Source organism: Camelus dromedarius, chromosome 22, assembly GCF_036321535.1.
Source record: "Camelus dromedarius isolate mCamDro1 chromosome 22, mCamDro1.pat, whole genome shotgun sequence".
Classification (NCBI taxonomy): domain Eukaryota; kingdom Metazoa; phylum Chordata; class Mammalia; order Artiodactyla; family Camelidae; genus Camelus; species Camelus dromedarius.
The window spans coordinates 25,030,653-25,053,718 of record NC_087457.1 but is presented as its reverse complement, the minus strand read 5'-3'; the positions used below and the strand labels follow the sequence as shown (position 1 = coordinate 25,053,718).

The 23,066-nt window shown below is 45.2% G+C and overlaps 1 protein-coding gene across 4 annotated transcripts in view; it reads right to left on the bottom strand.

Annotated features, from left to right (window-relative positions):
- FAT1 (FAT atypical cadherin 1) overlaps window positions 1-21,844 on the bottom strand; it is a 108,924-nt gene extending 87,080 nt beyond the window's left edge. For 2 of the 4 annotated variants that reach the window (XM_064477516.1, XM_010995730.3), the window contains exons 1-2: window positions 21,472-21,843; window positions 3,642-6,918 (exon numbers count right to left, since the gene is read on the bottom strand). In XM_064477516.1, the coding sequence (XP_064333586.1) occupies window positions 3,642-6,900 (3,259 nt within the window). In that variant the 5' untranslated portion in view covers window positions 6,901-6,918; window positions 21,472-21,843. Of the gene's footprint in view, window positions 1-3,641; window positions 6,919-18,768; window positions 18,981-21,471 lie in introns of those variants that run through there. The other 2 variants (XR_004132815.2, XM_031440253.2) reach the window with 2 other exon arrangements.
- Window positions 21,845-23,066: the final 1,222 nt, after the last annotated feature.

Genomic DNA, 23,066 nt, shown 5'->3' with positions numbered 1-23,066 from the left:
GGATTCTATTCCGCTGAACTTGGAAGCTTACAACGAAGCAACCAGGAACATACTAGAGGTGAGAGTGGGGTGAATACTGAGGACTATAAAGTCAGGCAAATAAAAGCCTAAATGTGAAGTTACACATGCGTCAAAGATACTCCACCAACATTTCCTCAAACCTGCTTTACATTCCTTACCGTAGATTTTAAGGGACAAAAAGGGGGAGGATCTTAATTAGACGCTGGAGATTGGCTCTCTAACAAGGCAGACTTTCCAAATAATGTTCTGCCTACCACTCGACCCTTCCAAACCTCAAATGGACAAGCAATCATGTGGGCTTGGATCTGTCAGAACAGTTCACTAACACCCAGAAGCCTCTCCAGGAAGAGCATGTGACACAGTGCGAGATTATCAGATGAGTCAAATGACTGTCGCCCCCACGCTGCTAGTACGTGTTACCTCCCTGCAAAGCCAATTAGCAAAATATGCACAAAATCCAGAGCTGCCAGGGCTGTTCATTCGACTGTGTATTTTAGGCAGTCCACAGAGTTTCTGTTTCTAAAAAAACAACTTGGCAGGAGATGTTTCAACTTTAAGCAGATTTTTTTTAAAGGGAATGTCTTAAACATAGTAAGGACTAAACTCAGACAGCTGAATACGTCCCCTGTTGTGTGAGAAGTACACAAGTGATACACGTATGTGACAATGCTGAAGTAGGTAACACCACAAAACCCTGGTTATTTTATTCGACTAACACCATATTGCTCAAAGTTACGTCAAAGGCAAGAAGCACACAGACGACTACGGGGGGCAGGTTCTTGCCAAAGCAGTTCTGCACAGGCCCAGATCCATCAGCCTGATATCAAATGTATCACGAGAGGAGAGACTCAGAGCTCAGGAGAAATGGGCAAGGAGCAGACACTGAAGTTCTAGAAAGGTGCTAATGAACCTGACCTGGGCCAGAAGGCAACTCCAATTGACCCCAGAGTTGTCCTGCTGCGTCCTGCGGGGTCCCCACTGGCGTTCCTGAACCGCCCCTACCTTTCTTCATCTGACAGGCACCTCTCCACACTTTCAACCTGCCCTAAAAGTCAGGTAGACAAACCCCACATGAGAAATCAGCATATCTAATTTTAGTATTTCTACTACACAAAACATAGACTTTCCATAAAGGAATTCTACACTATGACACCAGGCGTCGTGTCAGGGATCTCTCTAAATAATCACCTGGGCTGATAATTCTACTGCCAAAAAGAAGATACTTTACAACGTATACCAGGTCAATGCGTAAATATTATTATATATATAATATATAATATTCACCTTTATTTGACTTCGAAAAGCATATAAACGTAAGTCTGCTGTATACTACATGTTCTCTGTAAAGCAAGGAATACAGAATAGATGACCTGGAAATTTCCAATTTTTCTCTCACCTTTAAATCTTAGTCTTTATACCAATGCACGACAGTTTATTATACACTTAGCAACCCCACGGCCCATAATCCCAACTCATCCCCTGGCCTCTTACTAAGTTACCACTGGGAAAGTCTGGCACTGCCATCCAGCCTGAAAACGACTACAGATTATTTCAGGACGCTGCCTTGCTCAGATGTTGGCTGCGTGTCTCCCCCGCCCTTGTACCCGGTGGTAAGAATATCCCAGTCTTCTAAATTCATAGACAAAATACTAGTTTCTAAATGGGTCTTTAAAATGCAACAATAAAAATACTCTTCCCACTTAAAAGAAAAAAAAAAAAAACCAAAAGGCAGTGCTCATATAACTGAAGTCACCAAGGAAATGTAAATTAAGATTTTGTTCTTATTTTCTGTCTGAACTTACAGGCTTTCAAAGTCCACCTTGGAAAAAAAAAAAGTAGGAAAAATTGTCCTTAAGAAATTCATAAAAACACTTCATGGTTTCAGCTTCAGTTACTAAATTCTGGGTGTTTTTCTACACCGCCATTGCACCTGAAAACTAATTCAGACTGCAAAGTGTCACAAGATCCACTCTGCTCTTCAGATGACTGATTACTAACTGCTCCTGGTAATGCTACTTTCTCTTGAATTAAACTATTATAGGTATTTTAGATGAGGTATTTAATCTGCAGATCTGCAGCACATGCTAGAGGTGTATCATTCACTAGAAAAAGAATCCCTTGCATAAACAAAACCACATTAAAAATTTATAGCCTTTAAAATAACTTATTTCTAGGACAACAGTTATATTTCTTATGTGCTATACACCTATTAAGAGGAAGGCGTGGGTACCGGGGTGGGCACTGATGGAAGAACTCATTTGTGGTATTACTGAATAAAAACTTCAAGGTTTACTGTAATAATAAAAACACTCCTTTTAGAATGGGCATATTCATAAAAGAAACATCAGTGAGGTCAATAAACACACTGAACCCCATTCGTGGCTGATCAGGGCTGGGATTACCCAGTTTCCTTCTATTTCCACTACCATTCTCAGAAGGCAGGACATTCAAAGCCAAAATTATCATTCATTTACTCATGCACTCTTCTACCATTTAACGAGCAGCTTCTACATGCCAGGCACTTTTTGCCAGGTGCTGAGGAAAGAAAATACATGAGCTAAAAGCCTGTCCTTAAGGGCGGTTTTGGGCTGAACTGTGTCCTCCAAGTTCATGTGCTTAAGTCTTAAGTCCCCAGTACCTCCAAACATGACTGTACTTGGAGACAGGGCCTTAAAAGAGGTCATTAGAGGCTGGTCCCTGCGACTGGTATCCTTATAGGAAGCGACCAGGACTCAGACGCACGGAGGGGAGAGCATGTGACGTCACAGGGAGAACACAGCCACCTACAAGCCAAGGAGAGCGGCCTCGGAAGCCGACCCTGCCGACACCGTGACCTTCGACGTCTAGCCTCCAGAATTGTGAGAAAATAAATTTCTGCTGTTTAAGCTGCCCCATCTCTGGCTTAACCTTGTTACGGTAGCTCTTGGCCAACTAATAATAATGCTCACAGCCTGTCGGGGAGACTGACATATAATTACAAAATTTGCGAAAAGCAACTGAAGTAGAGGAATGTACAACGTGCAAAACAGAAAATACACCCTCTAGCACGAGTTGGCTGTCCTGGATGCTCTGGTTTTCAGACCTCATTCTAGGGGGGAGAATATTGTGCCAAAGCATTGCTACCATTTCCAAAAGACGTTAATAACTCTAACACCTGCTATTTCACTTTATCCCCGAATAAGATTTACAGTAATTTTGAGCGCCCCCATCGTATAGACGGAGCAAGTCAGTGTTAAGAACTGGTGTGCAACACCGTCTGAATGGCATACTAGGTAGTGGCCATGATCTTCCAAGTCTGCAGTCTTACTAGGCTGAAAACCTTTGGAAGGGCCTCTCAGAGTGACAGCAAAACCACAATGATTCTCCTGATAACACAGAGTACTTGGAGATCAGTATCAGTGGTATGGTTTCAATCTTTCCGTTTTTTTTTTTTAACTCATTTTATGCCAACTCATTTAGGTTTCTTTGGATCCCCCTCATGGCTCCCTACACAAAAACACGCACTTCTACAGTGAGCCCTCACAGAGGCCAGTGGGGAGCTGTGATGGAGCTATACCACAGGGCATATTTCCTCTAGAGAAAAGGGAGGGAAAAGCAAACCAGAGTAAGAACATATTTACCTGTTTCTTCATCTATTTTGAAAACACCAACACCAGAACCATCTCGAATGGAATAGTGGATCTCCCCGTCTCTTCCCGAGTCCTCATCGTGAGCTGACACCTTCAGGACCGATGAACCAACAGGGACGTTTTCTTTCACGACACCCCTTTCCACAAAGCTGGGGAACACCGGCGGGTGTAAGTTCTCATTCACATCAATGACCTCAACCTCAATGTAGCAAGTAGAGGACAGAGAAATGGGTTTCCCTTTGTCTTTGGCCCTCACAGTGAGATTATATACTTGCTTCTTCTCAAAGTCCAACTGCTGTACAATTCTAACCGCTCCACTGAGCTTATCCACATCAAAGCTTCCTTCTCCGTGGTCCATGAGACTGTATCTCACTTGACTAGACTGACCTAAATCAGGATCATAGGCCTCTAACCACATGATGATGGTTCCTTCCGGAAGGTCCTCGCGAACTTTCACGCGGTAATTAGGGGGAATGAACTTGGGTGGGTTGTCATTAACGTCCTCTAATGATACTTTCAGAAGCACCGTGGAGAACAGCTGGGGCTCTTCGCTGGCTTGATCCCTGGCTTCAATCTTTAAGTAATGCACATGCTGCTCCTCACGATCCAAAGGGTTCACTATTTTCACCACTCCAGTCACGCTGTCAATTGAAAACTTATCTGTGTCTGTGAGAATAGAGTACGTCACATGTCCATTTGGCCCCAGATCTTTATCTGTGGCTTCAACCTGGATGATTTCACTGTTTATCTCTTTGTCTTCACTCACTTCAACAAAATAGCTCTCCTTTAAAAACTCAGGTGGATTATCGTTGGCATCCAGAACTCTGACCTCCAGAAGACGCCAGGCAGCCTTCTGCGGCAGACCAAGGTCAGACGCTGTAACATTCAGGGTGTATTTGTCTGTCGTTTCACGGTCAAGCGGAGATAAAATCTTGAGCATTCCAGTTTCCATGTCAATAATGAAGCAACTATCCTCATTTCCTCCAGAGATGGCATAGACCAGTTTTCCATTGAAGCCAGTGTCAAGGTCAGTGGCATTCATGAAAATGATGCTGGAACCCACAGGATGGTTTTCCTTCACCTCAATACCAGCTGGAAGAGTGCTTCGAAACTGCGGTGCATGAGCATTGACCGAGTGAGAGTCAAAGAAAACATCCTCGGCCTCTCCCTGCCTGTGTAATCTGTTTGCCTGCAGGAGTTTCTCCGCCAGCATCTTGGCCACGCCAGTCTCTTCGCACTGCAAGTGTACTGGCTTGCGGAGGGCAGCCACAGTGAGGTTGATGTACAGTGGCGTGGCGAAATTCTCTCCGTCCGTGGCTGTGATTCTCAGGCTGTGAAACGACACCTTTGCACCCAAGCCGTCCATCAGTGACTGCTTTAATGACAACACCCCAGAGCTGGGGTTTAAGCTAAACAAATCCAGCTCGTTCCCGGCTTCCATCTGATATCGCACCAACTGAAGTTCGTCAGCATCAATAGCAGAGACAGTGGCTATTTGCTCCCCTACGCCTAGATCCCTGGGAATTGTTCCTTCACAATTTATCTTCTCAAACAAGGGTGTGTTGTCATTCAAGTTATTGAGAGTAACTGTAGCAAGGACTTCCACCTCCCGGCGGTACGGCAAGCCCCAGTCCGACGCCCGAATCCTCAGGGTATACACCCGCGGCATCAGCTCGTAGTCCAAGTTTTCCGAGGTACTCACAGCACCAGTGAAATGGTTAATCACAAATGGCACATGATTTAAATTTGCAATACTGTAGGTCACATACCCATTCTCCCCCTCGTCAGGGTCAACGGCACTCACGCTCAGAACAGTAGTGCCGATGGGCACGTTCTCGTCAAAAGATGCTTTGTAGGCTGTCTGGGTAAATTCAGGGGGATTGCTGTTTGCACTCAAGACTTTAACCAAGACTCTGGTCGAAGCTCTTCTGTCACTTGTTGTTACTTCGAGTTCAAACTGGGATGCCTGCTGCCTTTTAACTGGTTCTAAAATGGAAATGAGACCAGTGTTGTGGTTTAAACTGAATTTAGCTTTTCCAGGTGCACTTTTAAAAACATACTTCAAATGAGGATAGCTAGGTACGGCTTTGACCATGACCACAGGTGTGTTGGAAGGAGCAAATTCACTTATTTCTGCCCTGTAAACCTCCTTTTCAAACTTGACTGGCCCAGCTTTGAAGTGTGGGGAAGTCACATGAATGACTTTTACAGAAGAGAACTGGGGAGGCATTCCTTTATCCTTCGCCTGTAGTGTCAGGTTGTAACCAAAAGGATGACTGTCCCAATCAATGCCACCAACTGCTTTGAGCTTATACTCTTTACTCCCGGGAGAGGCCCTGACTGTTCTAAACTGCTGAAGGGGGTCTCCTGCCACAATGCTTAAAGAAGCGACCTCCCCATTGGCACCCTGATCGCAGTCCTCCACGGTTACGATGGCATACGTCGGGTCCCTGTCCAGCTCTGACGGCGACAAAGTCACCGCTGTTATGACAGGCGCACACTCGTTGGCCTGCTCGACGTGCACCGTGAGCCTGGCCATGCTGCTGATGCCGCTGCTCCCGTACAACTTCATGCCACGGTCCACGGCAAGAATTTCCATCTCATACAGCTTGGTCTCTGTGTAATCGAGCCTGCCAGTCAAAACGACAGCGCCACTGGTGGGGTGGATGGCAAACATGTCTGTTCGGTCTTTAAAACTGTAGTAAAACTCTCCATTGGTTCCTATGTCGGCATCCGTGGCGCTGACTCTCGCGATGCTGGTCCTTATGGCTGTGTTTTCGGGCAAAGAAACACTGTAGGAGGTGGGGGAGAATAACGGCCTCAAGTCATTTGTATCCAGCACCTGCACCCTGACCTTCGTTCGTGCTTCAGCATTAGTATTCTTCTCAACTGCTTTGACTATCAACGTGTAATGATCTTTCACTTCTCTATTCAGAATAGCTGTATTTCCTCCTTTGGTCCTTATTCTCAGGAAGCAAAAGTCTCCAAGAATGTACTCTTCAGCTTTGAATAGGTTTTCATTGTCTCCCGAGACAATTTTGTACCTTAACTCCCACGATGGGTTTGTAATGTAAATACCCATCTTCACGGGATGCCCCACATAGGTTTTAGCTGCAGAGTTTTCATGCACCGTGACGTTGTACTGGAAGTGTGTAAACTGTATAGGCGTCTGTTCAAGTGTTTGGCTTCCATCGCTGTCTCCAAAATGCTGGAGGAGCAGGAGCAGGAGCAAGGCCACATGCCTCCCCATCGCTTAACTTTCTCGATCCTGCAACAGAGGAAAATAAGAATCCTTACTTTGGAGAAATAAGCAAACAAAAGGTGTACATTTTTTCTTAAGGTTTGTTTCAGACCTTACATTTTAATATAGTATTTTCCATCTACACAGAATATGGATAAATGCAACGGTTTTGATTTCTTCTGTTTTTCAACTCAAGTATCAACACTAGTATTGCTAGAACTACTAAGCTTAAGACAATCTTTTTTTATTTTAATGACTTAAAGAATCATAATGAGCATCAGCTGTAATAACTAAATAGTATTAAACTTCAATCTTCAAGGCATATATAAGTGACTGCTGAAAAGGTAGATGAACATCGCTTACATTTTTTTGTACACAATAAATTAAGTGCTCAAAAGCTTACAGACTTTAGGCTACCACAGTATGCTGAGCATGGGAAGCTGATTCAGAACAACCAAGAAAAAAAAAAAAATCTCTCAACAGTGGTTTTATCTGACCTCCCATAACGACAGATTGTAATCTTACTTCAAAATTTATCCCGAAATTATATTATTTCTTTATAAAAATGATTAAGTTCACTCCCTACATAATGTAAGGGTTTACTCTCTCATTGAGCACTATATAACTATTTAAAGGTATTAAAATAATTATATCATCAAGTTTGATGTTGAGGTCATTTCTGAACCACCAATCTATGCCAAAAAAAAGTCAGCTTACAAAAGGAAAACCAACAGTTTGGTGTAAAACAGAACTTTCCCTCTCTTAGCCCTGAAACAAATCTCAGCAACGTCACTGTTCCCTCACCGCCGCTGCCAACAACCAGAGCTGGGTGTCCACTGGCTTTGGGGCACTGAACAACCCGTCACTGGAACACAACACACACACACACAAACACACAGTTAAATCATCTAAGCTAACACACGCAGGGGGGCCTAATCAATCGGCAAGGTGACGGGCACTGCAGGGGGGTCAGAGGGTGTAAAGCAGGAGGAAAGAGGACATTTGACAAAGGGTTGCCCTGAACCTACGGGAAGGTGGGCAGTCCACTGGGCTGAGGCCTGGCAGGGAGCAGGACAATTACTTTCAGACCAACTGTCCCCCTAAATGCCAACAAATTTACCTTGTAAATCGGTGGAGCTGCACAAACATTCCAGCACCGTTGATACCCCCGGCTAAAGACTTCTCAAATTCGGGAAATGTGACCGAGTCCCAGAGGAGAGAGAAGCAGCAGACTGAGGGCTGCTCGAACAGCCAGGCATGCTCAACTGGACAGCCAGGTAAATTAGCATGGCAACTTTAATTTCCAGTATCTTAACTCAGCTGCTGCCAACGCTGCCCCATTAGTCATTTCAGAAGAGAGAGAGAAAAAAAAGGAAAGATCTGATAGGCTGAAAGCAATCAGAAGCTTAACTGACACTGAACCAAGTTCAAGTCGGGCACCCGGACTTGTTCTTTGACTGTCATGTCTTCTCAGCAGAGGAAGTCAGGAAATCAGACAGATCTTTGGCCTCTAGAACAACAAAAAGTATTTAAAGAAAATAAAAAGACAATCTTTTCCCAAAACTACCTCTGAATTTGGTCAACAGTTCTAATACTCAGGGAAATCTGAGTTATTACGTGACAATCCAGTAATTTTATCAAAACCAGTGAAAACTTCAATTCCATTCAACCTACAGGTACTGAGAGCCTGCTTGTGGACAGACTGTACTACATGGTGTTAAAGACATTTTAAAGCAAAGATCCCAATCCTGAGTCATTTACAAATCAGGATTTATAAAATGTAAGAAAAATGCCTTTAAGAACAGTTAAAAGATAATGTCAAATAAGCACTGTCTTTTGTTTTAGGAAATACAATGTTACTACCATCCACTTTACAACAGTGTATTACACCAGGATTCTACTGCAAGCAATTAGTTTTGCTTAATTCTACATATAGAACATTATGCAGTCATTAAAAAGAGTAAGAGAGCTCTCTATACATTGATATGTCCACATACATTAACTGGGAAAACTAAACTGATCCCATCTATATTTGTAAAAAAGGGAGAGGAGATAAATGATGTACATAATTCATGGATGTGCTTAAAAATGAACTGAAAAATTCTGCACAGATAAAAAGTAAGCTGAACTTCTAGAGAACAGGCAGCAGGGGGAACATTTACATTTTCAATTTTCTCTACTATCTGAATGATTCTGGCATACATATCATTATCATTCATTTACTTCATCATTTGATTCAGTCAGCACCTATTTAATGAGCACCTACTACATGTCAAGAACAGTTCTACAGCTGGGGACACAAAAACGAACCAAACTACCAACGAATCCTCGTGGACCGTTTCCTAGTGAGAGACAAGCAAGTAAACAAAGAGCGCATCAGATGGTTAGTGCTAAGGAGAAAAATAAAGCAGAAAAAAAGAGACTGGGGAGAAACGTGTAGTGGGAAAGAGAAACTCCAAAATTCAAAGGGACCAGGGTTTCTCAACCTCAGCACCTTGACATTTGGGGCAGATAATTCATGGCCAGGGGTGGGGGGTGGAGAGCCGTCCCTGGCATTAGGATTAGTCCTGCTCTCCACCCAACTGAAAGTCTGCGGCCTCTCTCCCCACAACCCCAGCTAGAAAGGTCTCCAGACAGTGCCAAAAGGCCCCGAAGCTCAAAATCATCTCAGCAGAAACGCACTGGTTAGAGAAACCACTGAGACAGACCACTGTGGCTTGGCACAGCAGACCAGGGCAGAGCAGGCCAGGGCAGAGCAGTAAAGGAGATTCTTTTTTTAAACAAACTCTTCATTTTAGAATACTTTTAGATTTACAGAAAAGTCACAAGGACAGTGTCCCCTACTGTTAATTACTGGGGTACATCTGTCACAGCTAATGAACTCATTTTGATACTGTTATCCACTATTTAAGTCCCAATGCCCTTTTTCTGTCCCAGGATCCCAGCCAAGACAGCCACATTACACTCAAGTCATCGTATCTGCTTAGACTCCTCCGGATGGTTACAGTTTCTCTGATTTGTCTTGTTTTTCGTGACCTTGACAGTTGTGAGAAGTACTGGTCAGGTATTTCGTAGACGGTCCCTTAACTGGAATTTGTCTGATGTTTTTTGCATGATTAGACTGGGGCTCGGCATGTGGGGGGTGGAGGGAAGAGCACAGGGGCAAAGTGCCATTTTCATCACATCGCATCGACGCTGACGTGGACCCTCACTCACTTGGCTGAAGCAGTGCTCGTCGGGTTTCTCCGCAGTGCGTTCCCCCTTCTCCCCTTTCCCTACTGTACCCCTTTGTATCTCTTTGCACAGCCCACACTTAAGGGGTGGAAAGTTATGTTACATAAACCACTCAGAATTCTCCTGTAAGGGAGACTTGCCTCTTCTCTCCCATTTGTGTCTTTATTCAATCATTTCTTTAGTTCAGGATGGACTGACTCACGGATGAAGGCTGATATTTAGGACTTTGGATTTTACTATAAATAAAATGAGAACGGGGCGTGCGGGCTGCTCTGGTACCGGGGTGGAGAAGAGAACAGAAGGCGGCCGCGGCGAAGGCTGGAGGGAGACCAGTTAGAGGAGACACTGCGATTGTAGGGGCGAGAGACGCTGGTGGCTCAGCCTGAAATGGTAATGATGGGGCGGTGAGGAGGGTGACACTGTGGATCTATTTCAGGACCAGCTGATGAACTGGAGGGGCAGAGGCGGGAGGAGAGAGGCATCAAACAATGCTGCCAGGTGCTAAGAGAGGGAAGACTGAGCTGAGGGAGGAACGGATTTGAGGTAGTACGGGCTGGAGTTCAGTTTTGGATACATTAAGGTGGAGGTGCTTCTTGTTAACCAAGTAATGGTTTCCAGTGGGTGTCAGATGTGTGGGAGAGGTCCGCTCTGGAGATGTAAATTTGAGTTGTCAGAATATGGAAAATGCTGTATTTAAAACCACTAAACTGAATGAGATCACCCACAAAGAGAGCACAGAGAGACAAGACAAGAAAACCAAGGACAGAGCCCTGCTGCTCCCCAAGATCGAGAAGACAGGAGAGGAGAGGAACCAGCGGGGGAGACAGAGCAGCCACTGTGGCATAAGAAAACAGTGGAGTGACAATGACAATGATATGTAAACCAATCCTTCTGAACATGTGAAGCCTAACACGAGAACTTGGAAATGACCATAAATACTGGCTGGTACCAAGCTGCTCCCACCACCACTGGTGCCCCGGACACCCCCTGCAGCCCAGCAGAGAAAGCCCAGCATGTCAAACCACCGCAGCTGTTCCCTCCCCAAGACATCTCGGTCATTCAGCGGGACCAGCAGCCTCTGCCACCACCCACTTACCTCTCACAGCTGGATTCCCAAACACCTGGCTCACCTTCACAACCAACCCCCCACCCCAACCCTGGTTCTTCACATGGGACACGACACAGCTGGAATAAATTTTCTGGACCACATTCATAACTGAGACCTCTTAAGCCCTGAATTTATTCTGCAAACGTGGCTAATAGAATGAGAGTCTAACGAGAATAAATTACTAAGTTATTCTTTTGATCAGGAAAAAAAATCTACTTTCTAGGAGATATTGTTAACCTTACAATAATTTAACCAAGAACTGCGAACGCAGGTAGCACCTTAAAATGCCATGATCAAAAAATTATGGTTGTAACTCTATCCAAAACAAACACTCAGGTAGAAAAAAAAAACACACACAGACACATAAAAAACTCTAAAAAGATACTAATACCATTTAATCTAAAAAGTACATTATTACCTTGTGCTCAAACTTATGAAAATTAAACTCCAAAAACCATTTTAGCCAAAGGCTACACTTTGATTTTTAGAAGGTGATTACATCACTTGAACACACAGTAATTTAGGATTTCTTCTGTGCATTTTCCAAAGCAAAAACAAAGAATGTTCACTTAGGTTCAGCCTTCAGGGACAAGGGCCTCAGGTCCAAGGCTTACATATTTTTAGTACAGATTTCTGAAAGTCCATAAATAAGAGAGAAAAACGAACTTTTCTGGTAGAAATCAGATATTAATATGTTCATGCTTCTTCATTAGGGAGACTTTCATGTAAAGCATTCCAGTCAATCACCGTGACTGCACATTCTTCACACAACAGTGCTGAGAACACAGCTGAAGTTTCAAATACGTGGATCCAAAGCTAAATATTCAGAAGCATTTCAGGTGCTTCAGAGACGGGACGTTAGGTGGGACACCACATCACACAATGCATAAATTCTCTTAAATGTTGTGTGTTTTTATTTAGAGGCCACAACTCTTACACATTCCATTAATCATGGTAGCCCTCCATCCAGAAAGGAAACAGTATCAGACTCTCCATTCCACAAAGGGTAATAAAAATACACAGAAATAACCAAGAATGTTGTGTTCTACCGACTATACTCCCATTTTGTATCCACATGAGTGAGAGCATCTCTAGAGCTGAACTTGTGAAATTTAGAGCCTGATGTTCGGTTTGAATAGGGTCACATATTTAAAGTACTTCCTAAAGATGTCTAAATTGCAAGGAAGATAACTATGTTTTCAAAGAAAATTGTCACAAAGTTGTCAAAAAATAATATGAAATGTAAATGACTCCTGCTTTTTAAAAGAACTGCATATTAAATGAATGCTTAATGATCTCTAAAATCACTGAACGTGAGTCAAAAAAAGAGTATTGTATCTTACAAAGAAAACCTGTTTGTTACTCAGCTATAACCAATTCACAGCTTCTAGATGACATTTACGACACAAAAAACCCTGTATTTTTCTAATAAATTATAATAGCCATAGACAGTACTTATAAAAACTTTCATTCTTAACGGTGAAAAATTAGTGGGTAGATCTTGCTTATTTCTGGGTGCATACTAAATCTTTCTAAGCCATCTTAATACCTTTTTCCGTAAAAACGGGGGTGGTGCTATGAAGCTAGAATTGAACCGTCGCCTCAGGGTTGGTATACGTCGTTTAACTACTTCCAGGAACTCTGTATATTGTTAGTTACAGTGGAAGCTGCAGTAAGTCTGATGCCTCTGTAGCAGTGACTTAAATACGGCCTTCGAATGATTAACAGCTGATTACAATTTAATGGAGTCCAGTCTCCAGACTACTCACTGACAGTGCCCACTACAAATCCCTCTCTTCAGCACTTCACAACCGTTACCCAGAACCTAAAACCCCCAGCATTTGTATGATTTAATCAACCCAAAGTAATTTTCTGAGATTTTTGCTGCCCTTAAGAAAGTTACAGACTTCCTAATTTTTAAACAGCCTCCGTAGAAAGTCTACTACGTGAACCTATAAACCTTGTCTGTGGATAGTCTGAAGACAACTGTTTCTAGTTGTTCTGTTTTATTGTGACATAAAAGACAAGACCGACCAACAAGGGCTGTGTGTACGTTCCTGGCTAGACTGGGCACCCCTGCGCTAGTTCCTCCTCTCTCTGCACATGGAAACATGCCCACTCCGTGTTATCCATCCCTCCAACCACTTTCTCCTCTTCTACACTCCAGGGCAACTTTCGCCCACAGAGAAGCTCAATAAACAGACTGTGTACCTCTTGGGATATAAGATCATTTCACCTACTTTTTCTCCACAAAGAGAAATCACTTAAACGATGTTTTGACAGTAACTAACCCTGGCCACTCTTCCACTCCCAAAGTAGTGCAGTTTTTATTATGGATCAAATTGTGATGCTCCCTCGTGTATTTAGGTACAGATCTAGGCATTTCGCTAAATATGGGATCAGAAATGTGAATATTTCACGTACAGTAAGAATGGAAATCAGGCAGAAACTTCCCCCTGATTCCTCTCCTTAAAATATTCTCTTCCCACATCTCAGGAGAGATGCCACCCACCTAAGCTACAAATAGACACTCCTGGTGCCATACAATTCTGCCTCTCCTGCAGTTCTTCCTAAATTGTCACTTGCACTCAAACATCACAAATGACCCCTTGCTGTGGCCACCTTTGGCAGAGTCCACAAATACACACAGGTTTCTTCCAGCTGAAAATAAACTTCCTTCAGATCTGCATTTCCTTCAAGCTAAAATCCTCTTTCTCTCTGACACTCGCAAAGAGTTCACCCAAAGTAGTTTCTTACTGCTACCCGGACTTCCTTACAACTCTCTCTTCTCTAGAGACCCCATTTCTACCCTCACCTGCTCGTGACCTCAGGTCCACCCTGGGAACTCCTGGTGTCAAAGGCTAACATCAAGTCAAATGACCTTTTCTCAGTACTCAGCCTCCATGATTTAATGTCTTAATGTCATGACACATTTGACTCTACTCACCCTCCTCCCCAGTTCGGGTTCATACTGTCACAAACTGCCTAAAACAGAGGGGTGGTCCATAAAGCCTGTGTAAAGGATGAACACTAAATTGTCCCGATTCTCTTTTATACTCTGCACCGACTCTTGTACCTTCAAGTTTGTCACTACAAATTTCTGTCTTCCAACTCCTCTTACACACACACAATCACCTGTAAAGATCCCGTCCGCTCTGCCCTCATCATAAAAACACTCCTCCTGCGATCCTGCCAAGCAAAGTTATACAGTATTTTCACCCACTCCCCACTGCAAAATAACCGCTATTCCACTGAAAATACATAGTATTTCCCTAGTCCTTGAAGAGTTTCACCACTTCCCAAATCACTCAAGTTTGCCGTCTAAGAAATCAAATAAAAAGAAGCAGCTGGGATACATAAAACCTGTGATTTAGCCCTGGCTTTGTCACTAATCAACTGCGTGAATTCAAGAGTTAATTAATCCTTGGATTCCATTTCTTTACTGGAAAAACTAGAGACTGGACTGAAGTCCTTATGCCCACCTGCCCTCCACAGATACACTTTCCTTCCCCTGCCTCCGCTTTCTCTCTCTCTTTCAACACACACTCACTCTCTCCCCAGAAATTCAGGATTTCTATGATCTTTTATCTCAACTGCCAAACCTTCACATCTAAAAAGTTATCTAGACTTTTTTTTCTTTCTCAATTTCTCAAAATTGCTCCCTTTCCATTCTGCTGCTGCGACCTAGTTCATATTTGCATTTGTTCAGGCACAGCATCTGAACAGCCTTTCAGCATTTCCGCTTTCTGGCCCCCATACGTTTCAGCCTATATATTGCAATCAAATTAATCTCATTAAAACCTCTTTTTAATATTACTCCTTAGCTTACGAATACTCAGTGTTTCCCTGATCCTGCTGATTAAGTATATCCTTTTTAATCTTCTATTAAAGATTTTTGGCAATCTGACCTCTACATACTTTCCTAGTTTACCCTCTCAATATTACTTTCTATTTCAAGCCAAAAAGGTATCCTTCCCACAGGCTTGAAACCAAGCTGTCCTGAGCCGATCACACCACCTAGTGGTGGGGGCTCTAAACCTGTAACATCACCTCCTCCCTTCTAGAAAATAATGCAAACAGGATTTTTTTTTCTCTTGCTTTTCACTTCTCTCATACAGCTCAGTGATTTTCTCCTTTCTCTTCAACATTTCTTTCTTCCCTTCCCTTCTTAATCCCATAAAAGTTATCCTCCCTGTCTTTATAAATAGCCAACGTAAGCCCAGGTCATAGATTTTCCATGTTCTACCCACACAAAGAAAAAAGGCAAGTCATATAAGTCATGGGAAAGCAGGATTAAAGAAACATTGCCCATGAAACAACCAAGCCTTTTCTGAAAGATAACACGGTATTGCGCTTCAGTCTCTTTTCTCACCATTCATCAAACCACAAATCAAGTCACAACTAAGGTTTCTACAACTTGCTTTACATCCACTTCCTCTCCCTGAGTGGTTCCCTTGGGATTCACCCTTCTCTCTGACCTCACCTTATCCTCATATCCCCCCACCCAGATCGCAAGCTCACTGAGGTGCTACTCTGATGAACACTACCTAACCCTGATGGATGTCTCTTTTCACACTGAATATTTCTGTTTATTTGTCCTCCCCCCAATGGATTGTAAGCTCCTTGAGAGCAGGAAACATGCTTTCTTCACGACTGTTTGCTGTGTCTGGCCCAACGTCCGGCACAGAGGAGATCCACAGTTGTTCGGTTCATGAATGGACAGATGGATGAAGACTCAGAACAGAGACTGGAAAGACAGGACTGACATAGGGGCAGGGAAGTAAGGCGGAGTAGCGTGGGAAAATAATACATCCATCTTTGTGAACTTAACAGAATATCCAGGTGCAACCACCAGCCGTAACAACACTAATTTCCAGCGGCTCAGAAGGAGGTCACCACTCACCCCAAAATGCTTCCAAACTGGCTACAGGCGATGCCAGATCGGTGTCCGTATTGCTGAGCTTACTATAAAACACTATACTTGAATATTCTATGAAAACTTAAATAATTACTGATTTTCCTAAGTGGCCTGTAGAAGACTTTTAATTATATTTCCACATATATAATAAACCTTTGGAATTCAGCAAGAATTTTGGCAATATATTTAAATCTAGGGCGTAAAGAAAAAACAACTTCTTAAAAAACTTTAAAACGTGAAATAGACTGATTCCTCATCTGATTGAATGCATTTCTGAAATAAAACACTCCTTTTAGACATGAGAAGAGAAAAAACAGCAACTTTCTGATCTTAGTTAAAAGAATTACCTGCATCACTCATTTCAAAAACTCCTTACCAGTGCCTAAGGATAAACTTACACTTGCAAATTGAACAATTAAGTGGGACAAAAAGACAGTTTGGCTTCATCATCTATATAATTTGGTCAAAAGAAAGCTTACCTACTGCAATTTCCCATTCATAAAGATTCAAAAGACACCTAGCCTTATGGCTTCCTGCTATTAAAGCAGGTCCTTTAGGCCACAAATTAAGCCACTGAGACAACATTTAAAGCAACAATAATGCACTAATTTGATTCAGTTTATTGATTCTATGTAAAAGCAGCCAAACTTGGGTGGAAGACAGGTGGTGGCAGATTTGATAAGGGAGTTAAAATAACCTGTAAGATCCCTATCATTTCTGACATTCAAAGAAATGACTGCTGCAGAGATGACTGGAGAGGTAAGTCTAAAGACATACACTAGGAAGGCATGGGGTCAGGGGAATGAAAGCAGTATCAGTTTGCACATCATTTTTAGATTCTTCTTTTGGCGCCTGTCCATAACATGGATTTAAATGATGTATTAACATGACAGACAACCTACTAGGAGTACTTCTAGTAACTAATTAAAAGATACAACTGAATACATATACAGGTGGCCTGAAAGAGTTTATGAAGTCCTTTTAACTATCTCACTTCCTTTCGGAGTTAAAAGAATTTGGCTCATTTAAGATACTCATTTTTCAAGAATTGGGTACACAAATGCATGCTATATTCAAATCAAACTCTACAATGAACGTGCTAAATGCCATCTCTGGCATAACTTAGAGTTATACTAACTGCTGTTTTTAAAAGTTATGTAATGCTTTAAGTATTTTTATACCTATGTTAAAGCTTAAATATGTAACAAGGAATTGGGGCTAATAATTCTACTCGTGGAACCAGGGCTGTCCTAAAACACAAAGACAAAACCAAGTATCAGAGAAACACATTTTCTGAGTAACTGGATGTGTTGGATAACCACAATTCTAAGAGTAAAATGGAAAAACATCACTATTACCGAGTTTTAATAAGTGCAGATAGCTTCTTAAACTACTGAAAGCTATCTCTGAATATATGAAGCCTTAAGAATCTGCTTTTGTAAAAGATATACAAATAACTGAAGATCAGTTGCCTTTTAAATATTTTCCGATTTTAATAGTCATTGTAAATAGTTTTTAAAAAATAAAAAAAAAAACACTCCTCTACCAGGCACCAGGGAGTTGCTTAACAAGAGCCATTTAATGAAACCACAGTTCAGACACATGCAAAAAAAAAAAATTAACTGCATAGAAAATATTTATTAGTTTACTTGCCTGGTGCATACAATTGCGTCCTTGTTTTCAAAGCTCCGCAATTCACATCAGTGGGAACAAAAAAAAAATCTTAGAGACAAGAGTTAGCTTCCTAGAGGAAAGCTCTTGGAGTAAGAAAAACTACTGAAAGAATTTTTCTTTAAAAAAAAATCTTGCAATACAAGTTTCTCTTCCAAAAAAGGTAGAAACAAACTGATCGCACATTTGCAAATATTTAGCCCCGAGATTTATCTGTCGCACCCATTCTAACTACACTCAAGCAGTCAGAGCTCCAACCTCAGGGCAGCACGCCTTCAGGGCACAAAACATCTGAGAGACCTCGGCGACTCCATTTCAAAGATCCCATCCTGGCAACTGGCCTCCCCTTTCATCACACCTAAGCTGTGAATACCTCACAAATCGGAAGAATTAACCGCGGAGCGAGATCAGTTAAGTCTTTAGCAGGCACACGCGTTCCCGGAGAGAAGAAAGTCGGGCGCGCGTGCGAAGTTTCCGAGCTCCGGGCGCGGCGGAAGTTCTCGCCCGGCGGCCGCCGCTTTGATTTCCAGCAATGGCTCAGGGGCCAGCCCCGGTGCGGCCGGCGCCCGCCGCGCGCTCGCAGCAGCAGCGCTCGCATCGGCAATTACCTCCCGGGTCACGTAGGGAATTATCCGTTCCCGCCCACCCGCCCGAATCCAGGGCCAGCCCCGAACTCCCCAAGTGGGTAGGCGCCTCGGCACCACCGCCGTCCGGCGGGGCTCTGTCTGTCTGTCCATCCCGCTCCCGAAGCGCCGGCGGTGCCCGGTCCTGCTCTGGACAGTCAGGGCAAGCTCCCACGGAGACGCAAGCCCGCCCACCCGCAGCAGCAAGTCGCCCAGCCTGCGGGCACAGATGGCCCGGGCTCGGCCGGGCACTGGCACCCAGCGCGCCGCTGCGCCCCTCGCCCACCGCCCTCAAGCCCCAACTTGGTTTCCATCAAACTTACAGCAAAGTTAGCCCGAAGTGGCGGCGGCGGCGGCGCTCTCGGGGGCGCGCCTCTCGTTGCCTCAGCGCGCCCCCGAACGGGGGCAGGGTCGGCCGGGGGCCTCCCTGGTCTCGCAGGTCCGCATGGTATCGATGGTCCACCCCCGCTCTCCGCGCGCCCCGCTCCGTGGCCGCGCCCGCAGCCCGCGCACCCCTGTCCAAGGCTGCCCGGCTCGCCTCGGCGTCTCACGCGCCCGGCGCGGGGTATATCCCTCCGCCCGCAGCCACGCCCGCCAGCGCCGGCGCTCGTTTCTCCAGCACGGAAACTCTACCCTGCTTTCCCTGGCGGCGGGACTCCCAGCTCGCCGGGCTACGACGCCCGGCTCCGGGGCAGGGATCCCCCTGCTGCTGTAGCAGCCAACTCCTTGCAAGGAGACCAGCGAGTGCCCAGGATGACCTAGCGACACCCCGAGGAACAGTTTGGGGCTTGCTCTAGCGAGGATGTTAGTTATGGCCAGCACACGGATTTGTGCAGGGAATTAATATGGAAAGATCCCTGCTAGGAAAGGGGAAACATTAGCTTAGCCGACCCCCTCCCCCGCAAAGTCAGCTAAAGGCTAAAGGAAAAGCTTCCCACGCCTCCCCCTTTAGATTCTTGAGAACCTTTAGGGAATTCCTAAATCTGCATCTGAATGCCTCGGTTGTAGGTCTGCAATTGCTGGGTGTAATAAAATCTTCCAAAAGGTCTCAAAAGGAATGCAGTTAGATCTGAATCTACTTCCTTCAATCTACACTAAGATCACTGGAAGATGAAAATTCATTGTGCAGAGCTAGTTAGACCCCAGAACCTCCCCGACCCTAGTTACCAACCCTAACTACGGCTTCCCCCGGCGGACACCCCCGACTCCCAGGACTGCAGGACAAAAGGCAGTGGTGCCGCCTGGTGCTCTTTCCCACCTGGTGAGTACACCCCGCAAACTGTGAACTCGCTCTAAGGTGAAACTACAAGTTCCTTAGAGAGAAGGGGAAACCCCGGGCGTCCAGACTTCCCACTCGGGGAACTCCCCCCACGCCGGAGCGCGCAGTCCCGGCATCCCGGGGCTGTGAGCCCATCCTCAGCGCGGGCAAAGCTCCAGACGCCGGCTCAGCGCAGCACGAAGTGCTCCCGGGCGTTGGGAAACAGCCCGGAGAAAAGGGAGGACGTGACCTCGGAAAGTTTGTGGAGCTCGAATATGTTAACACTGTGAGGACAAAGAGAGATGATTTCCCTGGAGCCGGTGGAGGGAGCTGCTGGGGTAACTACGAGGGAGAAGGGAGTCTAGGGTTAAAGAGGGAATTGCCTTAATTCACAGCTAATGCAGTCTCCTCTTAAACGATATCGAAGAAGATGATTGAAGAAAAATGAAAGTGTCTAGCAGGTTATGCTGGGAAGGAAAAATAATACCTGAAGAATGAGTGTGCTGATTGGTAGCACTAAGAGTATGTATTCCCTGCGCATTATTTAAAATACCCACAAATTCACACACCCAACAAACATTCATCATCCGAACATTTGGCTACGGCCATAACTGCGCCAAGTGCTCCTGGAGTCACAGGTCAATTTCATATGTGGAACACCTCGAAAGTAGGTGACCTGATCTCCAAGCTCAACTCGTTCGCGCCCCTTGCCAAATTCTAAACAAAACACAACCACACAAGAACACCAAGTTTGCTGGCGAGGTAAGGATGGGGAGAAGAACAATAAAAGGTAAAAAGACACCATCCCGTAACATAAAATCACAAGACTTTTAAAATGGCACAAAAGAATTCCTGGAGAAAATTACCATTCATTAATAAATAATAACGCTTACTTGGCCTAAAACATCTGTTTGGGAATCCCGATTTGCCAGGTCCACTGAGAAACCTAATTGCCTGGAAGAAGTTGCACTTCGTCGCCACAGGAACAGCCGAGAGCCAGGGATGGAGATTTCAGAGTCCGGCCCTGCCACGTTTTTACTGATCCTTTAGCCCCAACAGAACGAAATAGAGGTGCCTTTTTGGTACCATCAAATTACCTTCACATGAATGAGAAAGGTAGTCCAAGCTGCAGGTTTATCCTCTCAATAGTCGATCTTCCCTAACCCAGTCCCCAAAGGCTCTAGGAAATTAAGAGGGATGGGGGTGGGTTCCCAAAATCAACAACAAAAAAGCTTTCCGCTAGCACCAGCTCTGCATCCAGTCCACCCAAGCTGGTATTTGCAAATTAGATACAGAATGGGCCGGAGTGGGTAGTAAGTGAAGGCTAGGGTGACGGCGACCGAGCTCATGCCCAAGTCCCAGGAGCTCCCCGCAGGTCCAAGTTCGCGGTCCGCGCGGAACCCCACAGGGAGCGCGCGCTTTGCCGGGTGTCCGGACTAGAGGGCGCTGCGCCACTGTAGATCACGCGGCACCCGATGAGCCCTCCCTGGGCACCATTTCTATAATAAGTTACATTCGAAATAATGCACAAACAGCATAGCTTTTCAAGTTCTTTAGAACAGTACTCTGTAAGTATTTTATGAATTCCAAAACCTGTGCATACTGATCTTTCATGCCCGAGCCAAGCACAGCCAGAGGGGTGTGCAGCTTGCCGAGCGGAAAGCCTGTAGGATGCACACGCTTCCCTGCACTAGCCAAACACCCCCACGTAATTTTATTTACGTTTAAACTTAAATACAAAAAGGCTTGCACTAAAGAAAGAACTCACACGTCCAGCCGAGTCCTCCGTGCTCCACTTTAAAGTCCCGGCAGCTCCGTAATCCCCACAAGATTTGGATATGTGTTAAAAAGCCGTGTCTGAAGTACCAACTTTGCTTCCCTCGGGTCTTCAGCAAGTCCCCAACGAGAGCGCGAGCCTCCCGCGCTGCCCAGGTGGCCGCATCTCGGGAGGCTTCTGTCCTGGGTGAAACCTGAGCACCAAAGAGAGGCGAAATGAGAGTGCGCGAGGGCTAGAGAGAGGGCCGAAGAGAAACCAAGTTTGTCAGGACTTGTCCAGGCAGCCAGCCGCCGAGTTTAGGAGTTGCAGCCGGGAGCTGCGGCGGATCACTGCCTCTTTCCCAACTCCCTCCCTCCTGGAGGAGGTGGGGGAGGGGAGGTGACGTCAGCGCCCCGCCTCGCCCCCCGCCCCCCGGCGCGGACGGGATTCTCCGGCGGGGTCTGCCTCCCGGACAGTGGAGGCGGCGAGCTCGGCGGCCGGGCGGGCTCCGCCGCAGCAGCGGTCTCTGCGGTCTCTGCGGTCCCGCCGGCGCGGCGTCTGCGCCTCTCTGCCCTGCCGCGTCTCCCCGGCTCCGCCGCGCGCTGGCGTTCCTCGCACTCAGCACCTGAGGGGCCCCGCGGCGTGCACCGCCTCTCCGGCTTGCTTTCTCGGCAGCCCCCGCGGCCGCGTTTCCCACGCCTCGAACTGCAGGTGATGCTCTTCCTCTTCTGCAGCTGAAATTCGTCGCGATGTGTCGCCTGCCCGGTTTTTGCAGGGCGGAAGCATGAACAGCCTCTGCAGACTGGCCTGGACGACTTGTACTTTGTAACTCTCCAACTTCAGGATGTGATCTATTCGAAATACTTCTTGTGCTCCAGCACTGTTTGTGGTTTTTGTGTTGGAACTCATGGAGCCGTATTTTAATGTTCAAATCCCTTCCAAAAGCGCCTACGTTTCAGACCGTACTCCGAAGCATAGAAGGATCTGAGGGGTGGGGGAGAGGTGGAGGAGGAGCCAATTTCTAATGTTTCTTACAAGGCATCCATAGTGATAGGGGCCAATACACAGATCAGTCGTCTACTCCTATTGTAGACTAAGATGAATGCAAACGCTGTTGAAGTTTGATTTATAAGTGAATGCGTCTTTTCTATGTAAGCTTCCAGACTCCAGGAAAATATCTGCTGTGGAATATTTTTTTTTAATGCCGCTGAACTACCAAAATAAAATGTCTCCTCAACAGCCTGAAATTCTCAGGGAGCCATTTCTGTGAGTTGACACTGTTCCCAGAATGTTGGCTTTAAAGTCCAAAGATCCCTGGAAAAGGGTAGGGGACTGGGAGCAGGTTCTATTAATACCTTTGCAGCCATTGATCTATATCTGGTGGTCAGTTTAACTGGCCGTTATCTTTGAAAGGCAAAGAGCAAAACCCCTAGGACACAGGAAACAAAGCAAGGAGTTAAGAGAAAAGATTAACTGTTGTAGTATTGCATGTGCTTAGCCTGAAGGAAGTCATATAACTTCTCTAAATTTCAGTTTCCTTTCTGTGATAAGGGAATGATAGCTGTTTCACGTTGTAAAAATGTTTCCCTGTGTTTTGCCGTTCAAAA